This window comes from Cyrtonyx montezumae, unplaced genomic scaffold (assembly GCF_038088225.1).
Source record: "Cyrtonyx montezumae isolate F1298 unplaced genomic scaffold, pur_monq_1.0 scaffold_26, whole genome shotgun sequence".
Lineage (NCBI taxonomy): Eukaryota > Metazoa > Chordata > Aves > Galliformes > Odontophoridae > Cyrtonyx > Cyrtonyx montezumae.
In genome coordinates, this window is record NW_027072003.1 from 3,914,964 (window position 1) to 3,929,860 (window position 14,897).

At 49.7% G+C, this 14,897-nt stretch overlaps 1 protein-coding gene across 1 annotated transcript; it reads left to right on the plus strand.

Moving 5' to 3' along the window:
- The first annotated feature begins 1,252 nt into the window (after window positions 1–1,252).
- On the plus strand, window positions 1,253–14,624 carry ELK4 (ETS transcription factor ELK4). Its single transcript, XM_065740430.1, has 5 exons — window positions 1,253–1,442; window positions 8,148–8,363; window positions 9,644–10,567; window positions 11,553–11,669; window positions 12,257–14,624. Exons 2-5 carry the CDS (start codon window positions 8,157–8,159, stop codon window positions 12,353–12,355), a joined length of 1,347 nt encoding a protein of 448 aa, XP_065596502.1. The 5' UTR covers window positions 1,253–1,442; window positions 8,148–8,156; the 3' UTR covers window positions 12,356–14,624.
- Window positions 14,625–14,897: the final 273 nt, after the last annotated feature.

The window sequence follows — 14,897 nt, forward strand, 5'->3', positions numbered from 1 at the left end:
GGTGCTCGGGCCCAGCTGGGATCTCAGCTATGCCTTCTTGTGTGTTTGGGGGGATGGCACATCCCAAAGAAAAAAGAGCAGCAGTCAAGTTTGCAAGGAGGCAATTAGGTGAAACGTGCACGGAGGACTTTGTACAAACACATCTCACCTCTTCCTGGCACACATCTAGAAACCTGCAGGTTGCATGTTTTGGCATGTGCACTGTTTGACAGTGAAGCACTGCTTAGTTTTTTGTTTTTCTCTGCCAGTGGGTGGGAACTTTGTGGCGAGGCAAAGAGGGCTGTGAGCACGTCGGGGAGCTCTGCCTTCATGGCACTTCAGATCCAATGGCAAAATCCCAGCTCGCCAACTGGTGAGAGTAACTCAGGACACACTTGTAGGCCAAGGCAACAAGCAGCAGCTGACCACAGCGAGCAGCCTCCTGGGGACCAGAGCACGTGCATGGGCTGCTTTAATGAGCTTCAGTGTGATTAAGGCTCCCGCTGTGTGCGTGCTGTGATTCCCCTACACTTCTGCTTAGCCCTAGGAGTGCCAACACTGGAAGAGTGACAGCATCGGGCTGTCCTGCTGGAGTGACCCAGACTCTCTTGGTTAGAGGGGAACTGCATTCCTGCAGCTCTTCCTCCTCTGTTACCCCTTGGAAAGGTTTCGTTTTCTTTCTTTTTTTTTTTTTTTTTCCTCTCCACCTCCTTCATCTTGGGGTCCACTTTCAGCCTTTCTCTCTAGCCCTCCTGGTTTAGGCACACCCCCCTTGCCCACCGCGCTCCTCCCCTCTCCTGTATCTCCCCGTGCCCACCGTGTCCCTGCCGGGAGAACCGACGGCATCGCAACGATTTCTTTGTTTCCAACTTATTTCCACGTTTACCGACCGCTTCCCTCCAGCCTTCTGCTGCAGCAGCTCGGGCATCCCGCGCCGGCTGTGATCAGATCCCCCACCCCATCCCGGGAGCCGCGGGTCCCGGCCCTGCACGAGCTGCACCGCTGGGGCCGTCCCTCGGGCACATGGCCGCCCGCGGCCTGGGCGGGCGCGGGGCCGCGCAGACTACAGTTCCCACAAGCCCTTGCGGCGGGTGGGCGGTTACCGCTCTTCCATTGGTCGGCGGCGCCCCCGCTCTGCGCGGGGATTGGTCGCCGCCTTCGGGCCCTCGGTGGGGCCGTGGGCGGAAGTGTGGCGTACGGCGGCCGCGGTGGCTCCGCGGCGTTGGGGGCTGGCGCTGCGCGTCCCGCCATGTAACGCTCCGCCGCCTCCTCCTCCTCTTCTTCCTCTTCTCCGCTCTTCTGTCCTTCGCTGCTCGCCCGGCTCCTCCAGCCCGGGGATGGGGGCCCGGCGCCCGGCCCGCCGAGGGGGCTCCCGGCCATGAAGGGCGGCGGGGGGGCCGCTCCCAGCACCTGCCCGCCGCGACGGGACCGCGACGCACGGGGACCGGCGGAGCTCCTCCTCGGTGAGGGGGGGGAGAGGAGCGGTGCTGATCGTGCGGGGGGGAGGGGTCCGTCCCGGGGTGAGGGTTGGGGTTGGCAGGGGGGGGGTCAGGAAGTCGGGAACCGAAAGCAGGCGGAGCTGCGGCGCTCCGGGGTTGGGGGGTTGGGTTGTTGGGGGGGGCTGGGGGGGAAGATTTGGGTCCGTTTGGAGTGCGAACCGCTTTGAACGCAGCGCCGGGAATGGAGGAGCCGCCCCCGGAGCGGCCGCGGTACCGTTGGATGTTTGCGGTGCTGCTGCGGGGTGAGAGCGGGAGCTGCAGTCCCATCCCGCCGCGTGTTGCTTGCTGTTTTGTTGTTGTGTTGTGATTGTTCTCCCCTCCCAGCTCTGCTGTGATTTCCCGTGCCCCTCTCCCCGCGAGGTGGGGGGAATGCTGCCCGCCGTCGGTGGGTGAATCCGTGGAGGGAGCACGCCAACCCACCGTGGTTGCTGGTGTTATTTGCACGCCTCTTTACACGCGTGCACAACGCTCACCTTCTCTGCACACCCAGACCTTCCTCCTCCCCCAGCCCGCGCTGCTGTGCTCCCCGCCCCATCGCATTTTGGGATGTCATCCCAGCTCGGCTGCTTTGTTGTTGAAGCAGCAGCTCCCGAGGACTGCAGAACCTCTGCGTGCTCAGTGCTGGTGGGTGCAGAGTTTAGTCACGAGCATTGCTTTCTCCTGATGGCTGCCTGCACCAGCACGGCCCTCCTGACAAACGGCGCCTTCGTGATTTCGGTTTGCCTGTTTATTTTTAGGGTCTCAGCGCCTGTTTGGAGTGAGGAGTTGTTCCATCGTCATAGCAACGGGGCTGAGTGTATTATAAACATTATTAAAGGAAACCTTTTCCAGCTTAAATGAGACTTCCTGTTGGTAATAAGGTTAGGGTCAGCAGAAAGCATGGGACCTGTTGTTCGGGGCTCGCTGCCTGGAGTGATGCGCAGACCTTTCCAGCAGGGATGCTGTTCCGTGGTGCTGTTGAAGCCAATGTAATCTGCTGTTGGTAAACATTCCCTTCAGCCTGTTGTGGTGGCAAATGAGGAGGAAGCGAGCGTGTAATCTACTTAAAGAGGCATTTGGGTCGAAATACGTGTTTCTGTGGCTTACTCAGAAGCAGTCACGTCAGTGATAGAAACCAATCAAAGGCTCTTGGTTGGTTTTTGTTGTAAGTTTGCTGTTCTGTTTGTCCTGAGTGTGCAGCTGAGAGGTGGAGGCCACGAAACGCTCGGTTAGGATGGGAAGCACTCATTTTACAGACAGAAGGTTTAAATAATAATAATAATAATAATAAAATAGCAGCGAAGCAGACTGCTCCCAAAACTCAAAATATTTGCTCACGCCTTCATTTCTTATAAACTCTCCGCTCAGCTTTTGAGCCAAGAACACAGAATGGAGAGAGCAACATTTGGTTTAAGTAAATAGGACGGCCTGGCTTGGAGAGGGATGAAGCAGGGGAAGCTGAGGAGCAGTGCTTATCGAGAGGACATCCTCTGGTGCTTCCTTCCCAGAGCTTCCTGCCCCAGGGCTGCACTGCTTTTCCTGCCAGGGCCGAGAGAGCTGCAACCTGTTGGAGCCTGGAGTTGTTTTCTTGTTGTTTGTTTCTTATTTCTTCCCTGATTTCTGCTGTTTGAATGCTCCTTGGGAAGGGTCTGTATGTGTTTGGTGATGGAGGCCCCGATGTGGCATGCTGCGGTTGGAGGTGGACTCCTTGCACTTGGAGCTTTTGGCTTTGGGAATTAAGCTAGCAGGACAGTGACAGAAGGAGTGAAAGGAGTCCTTAGAGTGATCTGTGTGATCCTGATGAAGGCTGGGTCCTGCTCCTAGCCCCCAGGAGGAAGCTGATGTTCAGACAGTGGTTTTTGTCCATGCTAGAATTAATCAGAGTTGATAAAGGGCTGAAGGTAATAGTTAGGTGAGTCACTTTCCCAGGGGCTTGAAAGTGTTTCGTGAAAGGTTTGTTGGTAATGGGGTAGTTCAAGTGCTGCATTAATGAAGCTGTTGCTTGATTGTGTGTTGATGACTACTTAATTAGCTGTTTCATCAGCAGCCTTGCAGCTTTTGTCCTCTTACTGCAAGAAAAGGAATGGGGGAATAGAGTGGCTATTTACTTACTGTTTTGGCCAAAGACAAAGAGCTGCCTGATCTTACCTTGAGGATAACCCTGTTTGAAGGAGAGGTTGGGCTGCTGACCTCCAGAAACCTCCTTTAATCTCAGTGCTCTGTGTTGCTTTTTTGTTTGTTTTCCTGGAGCAACCATCAGAGGCCACGCACACGGGGAGTTACTGTCTGCAGATCTCTTCTGTTCCCCCACCGTGGCCTTCGTGAGCATTCAGAGCACTCGGGGATGGTACGGTGCAGCCGTAGCAGCTCAGGTTTGCTGTCTGTGTGCAGAGTGCCCATGCAGAGCAAGGGAGCGAGTGCAGCTTCCTGTCATAGCACATCAGGGCTTCGTGTGCTGGCTTTGTTGCTGGCAGTCTTTGAGCAGCATCTTTTTGTTCCTGGTGGCTTTGCTCCGTGATGTGCTTCCTCTGTGCCACCATCCGTGTGGGTGCCAGTTGAGTACCTGGGGGCGATGGCTTTGCTCTCACCTTGTGAGGACTGTGGGCCAGTCCTTTCTTCCCCTCTCCTTTGCACCATGCTTTGTGGGGGATTCTAAGGAGGCTGCAGCCCTGACTGCTGTAATCAGTCCATCTGCAGAAGTCATCAGTCTGCAGCTGCTGATAAGGAAACATGCCGAGGCGAAGGATTACTCGAGCTGTTCTCGGGGCTGAGTCAAACGCAGGAAATGTGCCAGAAGACCTCAGAGATGGGGGGGTTGTGGGGGGTGGGATAGAGACCTGCCTTTCTGGGGCTCCTCTGGGTGCCCCCTCCCTCGGGGCTGATCTCTGAAGGATGTTCTGCAGTGGTGAGTAAATCTGCGGCAGCAGCACAGTTTGCCCCGTGCCACTTTTGAAGCTGTGCCACGCAGCAGTTGCACACTCCCTGCCACAAGTGATGTGAAGCCCCAGGGCTCTGTGATCACACGGGTTGTGCAGCGTATTGTGGCATAGATGGGTGAGGAGTCGCTGGAAAAGGTGCGTATCTCGTGTCCTGGCTCTCGTGTAAACGTGAGGCTTTGTACCTTTGTCCAGGCCTCAAACAGCCACAGCAACATGGGAGAGCTCCACTTTGCAGTGCTTGTATTTAGAAAAGTGCAGCCAAATGCTGTCAGCTCCTCTGTGTACTTCAAGGGTCATCTGTAGGCGTCAGAGAAGATCTCAAGACAATAATAGTGCTCTATTTTAGCATACTCATTACAAAGTATAACTGCCCTCTGCCTCTAGCAACTATTTTTTCCTTGTGCTCAAATGGTGTAGAAGTGGGAAGGCTGTTGTCATAAACAGCACCGTTGCCTCTCTGCCTAATTCCCTCTTGTCTTTTCACATGGGACCTTTCTCCTTCTCCACGGGCTCTCACAAGGAAAATAACCTTCAGCAAAAAGGCAGTTTCTCGTTGGCGTGCTTGTAATTATCGGCGCATTCATCTTGAAGAGAAAGCAATCAGATGAGGAGCTGTGCTGATGGGAGCTGTGCTGCAGACTGATGCCTTTCACGGGCAGGGCTGTACATCTGCAAGAAGCTGAAGGAGCCACGCGAGGAGCAGCTTCTCACCATTGCCATAGTGAGAGTGGGGTGGTGGGTTCCCACCCTCCTGCCCCAGGTGCAGAAGGAGGAGGCGATGCTGAACGTGTCCTTTGGGTTTTCTGAAGTCGCACAGGGAGCAGTGCTGCTTTTAGTCCTATGTCTCATGTGATGTTTTGGTTTGGTCTCACTTCATCTTGCTTCTTCCTGAAGCAACAATTCTTCTAAGGGTTCTCGTGCTGTCTCAGGGCAGGTTTATTGAGGTTGAATTAGACGTTCTCCTGTGGATGTGTTACTCTTCCCTGTTGGCTCTGGAGGGGCAGGGTGTACTCGTGGGCCATTGCTTTAGCCAGATTGCAGGGTTATTATTTCCCCTTGTATCCATCAGGACAAGCTCCTGGTTACGTTGAGGCGTCGCTCCGTTGTTTCCTGTAGATGTGTGATGTAAGCTCTGGATGAAGAGGGGCATTCATTCTTCTCATCTGCAGCATAACCTGTCTGTGCACGATGCATCCTTGGTGAAACGAGGGGAGGAATGGCACACAGCACCGAAACCTGTAACACCAGGGGTGCTGGTAGCAGCTGGATGCATCTGATATTCACTGCAGTCGTGGCTGTGCCCCTCTGGGGGGATCCCTCCAGCCATAAAGCTGTGCTGTACACAGAGATCACAGTGCCTGCATCCCAGCGTGGAGCCCTGGTTGTGTTCTGCTCAGTGCTGCTCAGAGCAGCACAGTGCATCACTTGGGAAGGTGGCTTTGAAGAAAATCTATCATTCTGTTCCATCCAGGCTTATGCTGTACCTGCTCTGTGCATCTCAGCTCTGCTTGAGCCGGGCAGCAGTGTGACTGCAGTCGGGTTGGAGAGCTTTCAGGTAACAACATCAAAGTGCTTCTTGCTGAGGGGAGGCACACCATTGAAATTACACAGCGTTTCCATTTGAGGGGATGCAATCTTCACAGCTTTTTAGGAGGAAAAGAAAGCCCTTGCCACCCTGAGTTTCTGCCACTAATCTGATTTCTGTGTGATTACCTCCCGTTGCATCACTCGTTGCTGTTTGGTGCAGTGCTGCTTACGGGCTTTGAAGCTGCAGCAGATAAACGTAGCGTGGGAATAATCACTCAGCTTCATTTTCCTGCTCTCTGCTAGCGCTGATCACGGGTATTGACAGCTCTGGAGAATGGTGGAGTCGGGTCCTGATGTCTGCACAGCACCCCGTGCGTGTGCATCATCCTGACGGGATAATGAGGCTGCGCTGGTGATGCTCCGTGGAGCAGCAGGTGGGAAATGGCATTGGCAAAGGGGGGTGCACTGGGCTGGAAGGGCTTTCCCTCCATTCCCTGCCCCAGAGCTCCGTGCTGCCCCCAGTGGGACTTGCTCGGCAGCTGGTGTTATTCTTCGAGTGCTCAGCAATTAATCTGGGCGAGCGCAGAGCTGTACGCGTCGGTAATTAAGCGAGGAAAGCACCTTAGGCCAGCACAACTCGGTGGTGTGGGTGTCCTCTGTTTTGAGATTGCTCCCTGTAATTGCAGCAATTTAACCGAGTTGATCAATGTAACATCATCACGTCGGCGTGCCATCAGGCAGGGATTTGTGCAGGTAGGTTAAATGCAATGGGCTCTGCCCAAGAGAATACCTGCCCCGGGGGCACCTGATTTAAACAGGAATGCCTCGTCCTATGTGAACTGTCAGCAGTAATCCTTTTTCAGGGCTGACTGGATTCTGAGGCTCTGACTTGTAGACTGTTCTCTTCCTTATTTAGGGCTGGCTAAGTGCTGGGCAGTAACGAGATTGGAATAAAGGCTTTGGTAACGAGGACGTACTGGCAGTCCTGCCTGGATCTCAAACTTAGCCCTGTGTGTGCGTGGACCTCAGCAACACGGGCACGAGTCCTGCGTGCTGGGGCCGCACTCCCTGAGCCTTCAGAGCCTCCTCCTGCCAACAGCACGTGGTGTCCAGGCCCGTAGGCTCACTCTGATAGGAGCCTCTGTGCTGTTTAGGTCGGCCTTTATCGAGGGTCAGGGCAGGGGGGAAATCCAGCAGGGCGTGCATCTGAATGCTGCCAGTGTCCTTCCTTGGGAAGGCTCTTGCTCCAGAGCGGCTGTGTTTGTTTTTGTTGGGTTGGAAGAAGTTTAAGCTGTATGGAGAGAAGCCACGTGTTGTGGAATAAGAGAATCCATATGGGATACCGTGTTAATATAATGGGGTCTGTTCTCATTCACAGTGTAGCATGCATTTCCTTTGTACGGACAGGATTATTGGCATTATGCTTAAAAAAACTGGGTGGATATTCCATTTCATATAGGCACATGCAGTCAGGGAACGACCTCTTGTCTGCATTGGTGTCTGCACACCTCCACCTGCAGTGCAGGGAAACTGTGCTGGAGTGACACTGGTCCTAAAAGACCTCAGCCTTGAAAGCTGATGCGTGTGAGAGAACATAGAGAAGAAAAGCCAAGGCAACGTTTGAAATTGTGTTTACTTTTCCTTTTCTTTGCTTAATTGCTTACAAAAGGGATGAAATTTGCAAAGGGTGGAGATGAGAGAGGAGGCTGGGGGTTGGTTGGGAGGGACGGTGGAAATGTGAAGGGAAGGAAGGTCGGGTTGGAAGGTCACACTGGAAGAAGATGGGGTTGTTCTTTATGGTGGCAGCTGAAGGAGGTGGGTGGGAGGGAAGGGAGGAGGTGAGGGGGAGGTTTGACTTTACCTGGGTGCACCTGAGCACACGTCAGAATGGGTGAACGTGGAGCAACTCAGAATTGGGGTGGTTCTCTCCCTTTCTTTTTTTTTGGGTAATGACTCATTGCAACTTACCCAAAATGACCTGATTTAGTTAAATGAGGCTAAATATAACCCATGTGAAAAGGACTGACATGTGGGAGGAGACGATAGCAGTTGGCTCTCAGCCTCCCTGTTCTGCAGGGAACATCTTTCACGACTGGTGACTAATAATTTTTACTCTTGCTGCCTTTGGAAACAACATCTCTGTGCCCTCACCCTCCTTCTAGGGAGATGCAGAAAATGCACCGTTCCTAACCCGCTGCCTTTTCTCTGCCTTTCTGCATTCCAGCTTACTGCTATGGACAGTGCTATCACCCTGTGGCAGTTCCTCCTCCAGCTCCTGAAAGAGCCTCAGAACAAGAATATCATCTGTTGGACCTCCAATGACGGGGAGTTCAAACTGCAGCAGGCAGAGGAGGTGGCCAGACTGTGGGGAATCCGCAAGAACAAGCCCAGCATGAACTATGATAAACTCAGCCGTGCTCTCAGATACTATTATGTGAAGGTAACCAAGTCCATAAATCCACCTGAAATCCTTATCCATCTTACCAGCTTCTGCCTAATGAGCTTTGTTTCCTTTTTCATTCTCTTCAAGGGGATAGGTGTCACGTCTGCCTCCAGGAGTTCAGTGAGGTGCAGTGGTTGGGTTTATTTTTCTGTTTGTTCCTCCCCAGGGGTTATTTTATGAGGTTCTGGATCGCTTTGTGCAAAATGTTACGCTCTCTAATTTATGTCTTTGCTATTATGAATCTTTCTATGAGTAATATTCTCCTTTCTAACCCCTCTCCCAGCACACTGAAACCTTTTCTGTGACTGTCTCTTTGAAGGGGCTGTCAAAATAGGGATTTTCAGTGTGGCAGCTCAGAGGGTTTTTGTTTTCATCCTTGTATTCAGAAATGCACCTCTAATGGGGAGACTGAGTTTAGTCCAGCAGAGTGAGGTGTTTCTCTTCTGCAGCTGATGTCTTCGAAGAACTTGGACGAACACACAAGTGGTGTCAAAAAGCTGAACTAGAACCACAGTGTGGGATTGTTATCTTCATTTCAGTAACCTTCCAGTGAGCCATTTATCCCACAACTGTTGTTGTGTGGGTGTATGGGATTAAAAAAAACCAGTCCATGAGGAAGCTGTCAGTTTGTGGGGTGCAGCGTGGTGCATGGGGTTTAATACAGGGCAGCAGCATTTCCTTAACCTGACTTGGTACCACAATGCTTCAGTAATAATAATTGCTTGACAAATAAGCATCCTCCATGGCCCAAACTGTGTGTGGCCTTCTGGTTAGGAACTGAGCAAGCTTGGCAGGGTTTGTGATATTGAGGTAGTTCATAAGCCTATGTTCTGCTGAACAGTTGAGCTGCTTTTATTATCATCTCCTTAAGAACAAGGGTGGTTGGATGTAATGCATTAGGCATCAATTCTGCAAACCTCTTAATTTTCATGTGTTCTCCATTTCCGATTATGAGTGCAGTGCCCAGAGCAATCATAACTTTGGTGGTGGTATCTTTGTTTCCTAGAGGATCTTCTTAAATATTTGAAACAGAATTGCTCTGCTGTCTTAAGGTTTCTGTTGGTACATTTGAGGTCAGGTTAAGCTCACCTGTTCTGTCTGCAAGCTCTGGAAACGAGAACTAAATTGCAAGAATGCAGTTTAAAACAAAAGAGAAAATCAGACAGATTTTCTGTGGAAAGATTAGAAATTAGAAACCTTAGTCTATTTCAGGCAGAGTTTGTAGCAGGAAAATGAATCTAAAGAAGAGCTAAAAATACCTATCTTCTTACCCACAGAATATCATTAAAAAAGTGAATGGTAAGAAGTTTGTGTACAAGTTTGTTTCTTATCCGGAGATCTTAAAAATGGATCCACTTGTCGTGGGCCGGATAGAAGGAGACCCCGAGCTGACTGGCTTTGCAGAGGTGAGCAGTGCTCCGAAGGACGTGGAGAGCTGTGGGAAGGAGAAGTCTCAGTCGTGTGCTAAGTCCTCCAGCCGCAACGACTACATCCACTCAGGCTTGTACTCCTCTTTTACGCTGAACTCTCTGAACTCTTCCAATGTAAAACTCTTCAGGTCCATCAAGATTGAGAATCCAGCTGAGAAACTGACGGAGAAGAAACCTGCTCAGGATCCGACGCCGTCTGTCATCAAGTTTGTCACCATGCCCTCCAAAAAGCCCTCGTCCGTCCCTCTGGTTGCCACCACTTCTGCAGTCTCTTCTACTTCCACTGCTTCTGCCACCTCAACCACATCCTCTCTTCCCATGGGAGCGGAAGAAACTCTGCAGACCTTGGAGACTCTTGTTCTCCCCAAGTTAACTATCCCTGAAGCTCCAGCACCTTTGGCAAACTTGACCACCAGCTTTACCCCGACTCCACCTGTGTCCTCCGTTTCTCCTGTTCTGCAAGTTCCTTCCACGCCCCCATCGCCGCCCCTGAGCTCTAATCCTGACCTGGACATTGACACGGACATAGAATCAGTGGCTTCTCAGCAGCTGGAGCAGGCTCAGAGCCTTCAGCATCAATCCCCAGAGCCCAAAGAGCAGGATTCATCTGTGCTGGAGAAGGAGTTTGCCAATCATCTCTCCAGATCTAAAAAACCCAAAGGGCTGGAGTTGGCTCCTACTCTGGTCATTACAGGCAGCGATCCAAGTCCGTTGGGAATACTGAGCCCTTCCCTCCCCACTGCTTCTCTTACTCCAGCACTTTTCTCTCAGGTAACCCAATTTGCCCACCTCCTTTTTAAGTGACAGTCGTGGTTGTGTTACACTGTGGGGCAGTAAGGGAGGGCAAACGAGCCAAACCAGCACTGTGAAGATCCTTTGTATACCCATTTTCCAGAGTGACACTGAGTTATTTCAAAAGCACTTCAGGCTCATTCTGAAATCCTTCATGGCTGATTCTGAAAGTCCTTTAAAAACAGGTGTGTGTTTAGCAGCAGTTCCTTCACTTGATTTAGTAGCCATTAAAACCAGAGTAACACGACTTAATGTGATGATAACAATGGCTGCATAATGTGGCTGTTCTCAGCGCGTGGGAAAGGAAAGCTTTCATTCCTCATGGAAAATTTGGAAGAGAACTGAATCCAACTATGCTGTTACATTGTTCTGTATACATTTAATCTCCTTCCTGTAATAAATTGGAGTTAGAGTGAAACTGCAGGGGGAACTGCTGATAGAAAATCGTCATGTCTGAAGGCAGGAGAAAAAAAAATCAAGTGTAGTTGCTCTTTTGGCACCCTTCAAAGTGTTTGGCTGGTGTACCTGGAACATCCCAAGCATTTTGGTGCTGGGTGTGCATTTCTTTTGTTGTAGCTTACGTCCCCTGTGTCACTCAGACCGTGCGTGTGCCCGCTGTGTGTTCATTTTAAATTCATAAGCTGAGTTCTCTGAAGTTGCTTGCAGGTGCTCTATGTGAATTGCAGGAGAAGGCAATTTGTACAGCAGGATTTGGCAGCTGCTTGGAGAAGAGGGCCAATCCCTAAGAAAGGGGAGGGAGAAGTGATGGCTGCTGCTGCTGTTGTGGGGTTTGAAGGGAAGAGGAGGAGGTGGGAGGAGGCAGGAGGAGAAATTGGGAGTTCCTAAAATGGGATCCAGCCCTCTGCAGCTGGAGGAGCTGGATTACTGTGGCCAGATTTACATGTGTGGTGCGTTACTCCAAGTGCAGCTTTCACACGACTGACTGTCTTTGTGTGTTTTGCAGACTCCCATCTTGCTGACCCCAAGTCCTTTGCTCTCCAGTATTCATTTCTGGAGTACCCTCAGCCCAGTTGCTCCTCTCAGTCCTGCAAGGTTGCAAGGTGCTAATACGCTCTTTCAGGTAAGTCCCAGCAAGGCCAGCCCGTTTTTTCCTTTTGAGCCATCCTTGTCAGTGCTTTCCTCAGAAGACCTGTAGGGATCTGTTAGCCCAAGAATCCAATGGCAAGTTTGGGCAGCAGTATTTACAGTTTATAGTAGGTTGAGGCAGTTAAGTAGTAGACATTTCATGCTACATCATGAAATGTGTCACGCTTTGGTTGCTCAGTCATTCCACTTTTAAAGGACTAAAAAGTTCCCTTTAGTTCAGGGAATCTTTTTGTACCCAGTACCTATTTCTCTGCAAAGAGCTGATAATTAATTAAAGAACAACGTAGGACATTGTCTCTCAACGACCTGAATAAAGTCATTTGCTTGTGATCTTACCTAGGACACAGGCAGTGCTCAGCTGTGTCCCTCTGGTAACGCTGCTTGTAATAGTTGGGGTTGTGCAATCTGTGGTGTGGTGGCATTTAAAAAGTAATTACTTGGGGGAAGACAGGAAGAATCTTTGAAAGGTTTTTTTGTTTTGTTTCCTGGGGAGCTTCTTTATGCACAGTTGGAGAGGAACGTTAAATTGAAATGCCCTTTTTTTTTTGTTTTGTCTCTTAGTTTCCATCAGTGCTGAACAGTCACGGCCCATTCACACTGTCTGGACTGGATGGACCCTCCACCCCTGGCCCATTTTCCCCTGATCTGCAGAAGACATAGCACATGAACTCGTGGAAAGGACATATTGGCAAGCAAGGAAAAGAGATGACACTTATATTTAACCGTGTTTTTTAAAAGAGCAATTTATAATTCCACAGAGATTATCAACAGTCATAGTTTTTGCCATTCCCAGATAAAATGCCTTTTTTTGCAAAATTCCTGTTTTTTGAAGACCCAGATTGGTAATGTTTATGCAAATGCCTTAATAGGAGCTGAAGCTCCAGTCTCTTCTCTTCCCTCCTTGGTTGGAAGACTTCGCTATGGTTAAAGGGAGTTTCAATTGGTGTTGCAGTAACTGAGTCTGCACTGTTTGCAGTAAATGGTATCAGAGAAGTCTTTTCTCTGTGACTCTTGGAAAACCTCTGTTCTTCTGCTTCCTGTGCTTGGCAAGAAGAAATTTAATCACAATCGAAGCTGGCATTCCAGGAAATGCTTGGGAAAGGAGTGTGTGTGCACTCAGCTTTGCCTTGGGGCCTGATAACTTCTGCAGCAGCAAAACAGCCCACATCTTATCTGCTGTAAAAACATCTTGTCTCTTTGCAGGTAGAAATTTTCAAGGCACGCTCAGCGATTGTGTTACTGAGATGTGGACAGTTTCTCAGCAGCACTGCATGCAGACAGCCCAGCCTTGATGTTGGCTGGCTCCTGGATGCTCCCGAGCCCTCCTTCAGTGAGGAGGCAAGGCCTGGACACAAACATATGGTGGGATTGGTTCTTTTCAGTTCTCAAAAAGTGTAAATGCTCAAGTCCAAACATTTCTTGTGCCGGATACCTGTAATCTCACTGCTAGAAGATGAGCAGAATGGTGGGATTTTACATGAGGTGTTGAGGGTTTGTCTGTGACACGAGGTTGCTGCCTGATGCTACGATTTCAGCCCCGAGCAGTGGGTGAGAACACTGATGTCTGAGCACTGCCACTGCTCTTCTCCTGCAGTTTGAAGCAGAGTTTTCCCCAGCTCTTATCTCAAATTTGGCTTTAAATCTAATGTTCTTTTTTTTTTTCATTTGAGGGAGCACTCAGACCCTGAAAAAGTTAAGTTTTAATACGTACCACTAGTTGAGAGAGGTACCATGGGGTATCCACCTCACTGTAAATTTGCACTTGCTTTTCTTTCCTTGGTGGCCACGTGTGTGTGAATTAATACGAGTTGAGTTTCCAGAGCCATTTGAAACACTGATGAAAGTTTTAATTAGATTTTTAAACCTCAGGAGGCCTTTTAAGAGAACGGAGGAATGGAGGAAGAGGGAATGTGCCCGCAGGGATTGGATGTCACTGTCTGTTGCCCTTCCACTTGGGGCATCTGCTGTCAGGCAGCAACTTCTGTTTGCCACTCATGTTGAGCTGAGTGACGTAAGATAATCTTTGTAAAATACCTTCTAGAAAACAGATGGAGGCCGTCTCCTTCCCTGGATATCCCCACTGGCTGACTGTGAAGTTTTAATGAGCAGAGAAAGGTTGTACCTTTGCAGCATGAGAAGCTGACAGTGTGTTTCTTGCACAGCACACCTGTCTGATGGAGGAACGGAGAGTTCAGGCTCACCAGAGTTTTCCTTGTGCCACTTTTGCAGACTGAATTCACTTTAAAGCGTACGTATGACAATTACTGCAGTGACATTTCTCTACATGCTCCAGCATCGAGACATGTAAACCACTTTGTATGTTTCTGATCCAGCACCCGAGACACGAGTGGGTGTAACGGAGTTGCTTTTTGGGCATTGTTCATCCAGAAAGTCCTCTGCCAAGTGGGAGAAAAGGGTATGCCTATTCAGGTGCAGGTAGCAGGGAGTGAGCTCGTGTAGAGAACTGTCTTCCTGTTCAGTTTTGTTGGAGGTGTGATACTGCTTTGCATTCAGACATCAGCAGATAACAGGATAAAGTTCCTGTGCCAGTGGCTCTTAAAATAACAATGTGCAATATTGACTTTTTTTTTTGTTTTTAATAATGCAGAAAGAAACCTGCAGATCATAGTTAAGAGCAGGCATGTGGAATTTTCTGGTTTGCATGATAGCTTATGAGTTTGCTCTAGAAAATATATATAGCTATATATTAATAGCAGCACTTTTAATGGTTGTTTTAGGTTGGCCAATTTTATGCCCACAGTGTGTGTGGATTTGAGAGCAACGTTGCAGACTAGGATTAGAGTTGAGAAATAACTAATGAGCACTAAAGACTTGCAATTTAATTGCTTCCCTTTCCTTGTCCCCTATGGAGAAAAGCCAAGTTCTAGTTTAAAAGTTGTGTATGTGCACACATGCACTTAATTTTTTTTTTTGTAAACTGTTATCACTTTCAGCATAGATATGCAAGAGAACCAAATGCTAACTAATAGAGCTTGTCAGTTTTGCTTGGCCTAGTTTCATGCTGTTCTCTGAGTAGCTGCAGCAGATTGCACTGCCATAGCTGTGCGATGCACGCTCACCTTCAGGAATACCTTCTTAGGGAAAGTTGCTGTGCACGTGCAGCCTCTCTGGGTTTCAGTTTGGTGGTGTCCAACTTCCTGACAGGTGATGTGAGAAGGGAATTACTTTTGCTTAGGCACCT